Here is a 3,882-nt window from a genome sequence, read left to right on the forward strand (position 1 = left end):
CCTTATCTGAGTATTTTTCTCTCTGGAACCATTTTCTAGTACACTTCAGTTGTCTCCTCTGTTTTGGAAATTCAGTTCTCAGGGGCAAGTACAAAGCTTTTTCTATACATGTGTCTCACCTTTCAGTGTTTCCTTGTCCTATGTGACAGCAGTTGGGGTGCACTTAGCTCTTCAGTCTGTATTCTCCCAGGAAAATGACAGTGATCTCAATGATGTACTGCGTGGTTCCTCAAATGATGAGCCCCTTCTTCTACAGCCTGAGGAAAAGGGATATGATGGGAGACTTGAGGAAACTCACTGATGAAATACATTGTCTCCTGTGATGGTGTCGTCTACCTAAAACTTGGGTGTCTAGAATGACTCAATGTGACATAAATCTGGGGAGAGGCAGAATGTCTGAATCTTCCACCTGTAAGTTCCTCTTAAATAAGAAGATAAGATAATGGCTAAGGACATTTGTATTTCACTTTGAATCATGAATATGCTTTAAGTCTCATTCTGTGAGGTTTACCAAACAATTTCATTCTCCACACTCAATTCCTTTGTTCAGCTTCCTTAGAAGCAAAGACTGAAACAGGGGGTACTAGTTTTAGTGATTTTCTGTGTGCATGATTTCAGTAGAAGGGAAGTTGTCGGAAGTGAATAGAACAGCGGAAGCATTGAAAGAAGCCAATGATCATACCTACTGGTTAGATTCCTCCAAGCCCATGATGCATTCTTGTCAATTACAACTTTGATTAAAAGTACAGTAGGGCAAGGCAGCTGAACTTTAGTTTACTTCCCAATGCCCTAATTAGTGAGACCACTCACTTGTCAACCATTTCCTTCTGAGGCCACATTTGCATCTATCATTGTTTCATGATCTATAAATTGGTATGATCAGATTATCTCAGTCATATGAGATAATTGTTACGCAATTGATTTCTTCAGTGGAAAAGCTTTCAGTTCTAATAAGAACAAGAAATTCCCGGCGTAGCTGGATCAAACAATAAAGAGAGTGATCTTGCAGTATGGACTTCAGAGGTGGGGAAGGTCCAGGACGAGTGGGGAATTAATTCTGTTTTCCACAATGTCTTCGAGGACTAGCTCTCATCAGGGTCAGCAGTTGGTGGCAGCCAATACTCAATACTGAGACATGGTTCCCAGAGACAGCAACCTGTTCTTCTCTGGGTCAGTTGTAAATAGATCTTTGCACGGAGTCAAACAGATGACAGCTTTGTAATGGGTTGAATGTTGGCCCTCAAAATGATATGTCCACTCTCTATTTCTCTTACAAAGTTTGTCACCATGAACTTATGATTAAAGGGTGAATTTAATGATTTGGAAAAAGACGTTTTCACAGGAGGAATTTATTCTGTACCATCTGAGTGTTCTTAAATGTTACCACATGTATGCTTTTAAGTTTGACAGATGTGGAGAAGATACAGGGATCCGAAGGCAACCTTGAAGAAATTCATGGGTAGGATATATTCCTACCAAAGAAGCACTGTAGCCATGGAGACAGAAATTTGATTGGATCAGCCAATATTTGATCATTCCTGTCCTACAAAACGGTCATTACCTTCAGACTGTGATGAATCTCTTCTTGACCCCACTGTATAGCTATTTATGAATTATTGAAAACATTTCCTTCTTGTTCACCTTGTTGAAGTTTAAAGTGCAGGAATAAATTCTTCTCTTGGTTTTCATTCTGATCATTGTGTTTCTGAGATTCAATCATGTTGTGTATAGCAGTTATCCAATTTCAAGGCCCTTCACTCTTTTTAATGTCCTTTATTGTGTTTTATTTTTTTAATTTTTAAAAAAACTTTAACACCTAATAAAATTCCAATTACAAGGATTACTTGCACGAAAAAAGAAACACATTTGGTATAAAAATGTATCACTTTAACACCCTTTCCCCTTCAGACCCTTCCCCACCCACCCTCATGGGCTGCACTCTATCTAGACACAGAAACATATAAAGGCTCATGCACAGACTCATTTTTACTGACAGGAGTTTCTGTTTACGCACCTGGGTACTTTAGAATCGTGAACACTTTTTTGCATGAACCATTTCCTTCAGCCTGCTGGGTTTTGTTTCACACAGAAACAAAGCTTATTAGAAACGCCTTTAAAAAACCATTATCTTAAATCCTTTTAAGAAGCACTGACTTTTTTTGTTTTTTGTTTTAACAGCTATTTATATACAGTGTGACGTTAACAGCTCTGGAGTACAGCACATGTAGCAGAACATGCCTCTGGAGCATAAAATACTTCTCCTAAAATCATCCTTGGAATTCTCTGAAGTCTAAGTCACAGAATGCCCATAACTTGAGAAAATGGTTGAGAAGTACAAGTGTCTGCATGTGTTGACCACTGAAATGATCGAAGGCTAACTGGAATAATATTCATAGTACACCAGGAGTGCATAAATACTTTACTTACATTATTAAAATATAACCCATAAAATTCAAGTTCAAGATCTTATTGCATTGTTTATGTAAATCCTTTAAGTGGTTGCCTTCAAATGCACTGTTTGTCTATTTGAAAGTCCTATATAAACTGTTGACGTTGAAGTTTTCTCTTTCCCAAATGAAATGACTACCTTTATTTGTCCCGACTGCCTCTTGTCATTGCAGCACTGCACTGTGGACTTAAAATATGTCACCACTGGCTTTTAAACTTGAGGTTCTCCATCCCTCTTTCCTCAGAGCTGTAGCTTGAACGGCTTGAGCAGCAGCTGTGGCAGTTGCCCCTGCACCAGATCCTGAAGACAGTGAGCCAATATTACAGGATGCCACAGGCTGGGAGGAATTCACGTTGTAATCATTCTTAGAAGAGGCTGTAGAATTATTCTTTCGGCACCCTAGCGTACTTTCCTTAGAGGTATCTGATGGAATGGGAGACATAAGACTTCAGATTTAAACTTCTTTTCAGGAATACAAGCTGTTGTCGTATGGTGAGAGTTCGGATTATATTTCCTTTTTCACACTGGCCTATGTGAATGAGTGTGGTGACTGTTCACAGGCTGTGAAGGAGTATCCAATTCTAAAGATCGCGTCTCTAACATTTCTGTAATTCCAGCATTATCAGCTTCCAGCTCCATTTTAAACTTAGCCAGTTCCTGATCCCGCTTTCTCAAGTGTCGCTCTACCAAGTCATATATCTGGTTTGCTAACTGTACCTTCTCATCTGCATCTTCCAAAGCTCTATAGTAAACTTTTTTGATGGATGCCATTTGCTCTTCTCTCCACTCCAGTTTATTTTTCTTTGCATTCATAAAGAATTCACTGACTCTTTGTTTTAGTTGATCCATTGCATTCTGCACCTGCAGGTCCATCTCGCGCATCTTGGTGAGGTGGTCATGCAGGTCCATTGGAAGATGCTCAGTCATTTCCAGATAGTCCTCTGGGTCCAACATCCTGGTCCTTAGGGCTGGGCAAACAAAGGGGTCCAGGGGTTTATTTGTGTCACTCGCTGTTACCAGAATTTTGTCTGTTCCAATATGGTGCCTCTGCTAGCAGCACCCACTCGGCTTCGGTGGAAAAAAACAAAAAACAAACAATCAAAAAAACAAAAACAACCACTTTGGAGCCTGACAGTCCTTGTCACTGTATGTCCTTTATTTTTATTTAATGTATTGTGACATTACAAAAGAGCTCTTGAAAAAACTTGAAATACACTGTTATTTTTCCTGCTTTATTGATTTATAATTGACAGATAAAACTATTTACTGAAGGTATAAACTTTGATGCTTTGATATATGTATCCACTGTGAACTGATTATGACAATCAAATCATTGAATACATCAGGCACTTCGCATAGCTACCATTTCTTTTGTTTTAAACCCTTGGGACATACTCTCTTCACCAATTTCAAGTACACAGTAGAGGGTTATC

General features: G+C 39.0%; 1 protein-coding gene across 1 annotated transcript; it reads right to left on the minus strand.

The window, feature by feature from the left end:
• Positions 1–2,924: 2,924 nt before the first annotated feature.
• On the minus strand, positions 2,925–3,403 carry LOC118907497 (inhibitor of growth protein 3-like). The gene has a single exon (XM_036876183.2). It carries the CDS (start codon positions 3,401–3,403, stop codon positions 2,969–2,971), a length of 435 nt encoding a protein of 144 aa, XP_036732078.2. The 3' UTR covers positions 2,925–2,968.
• Positions 3,404–3,882: the final 479 nt, after the last annotated feature.

Source organism: Manis pentadactyla, chromosome 12, assembly GCF_030020395.1.
Source record: "Manis pentadactyla isolate mManPen7 chromosome 12, mManPen7.hap1, whole genome shotgun sequence".
NCBI lineage: Eukaryota > Metazoa > Chordata > Mammalia > Pholidota > Manidae > Manis > Manis pentadactyla.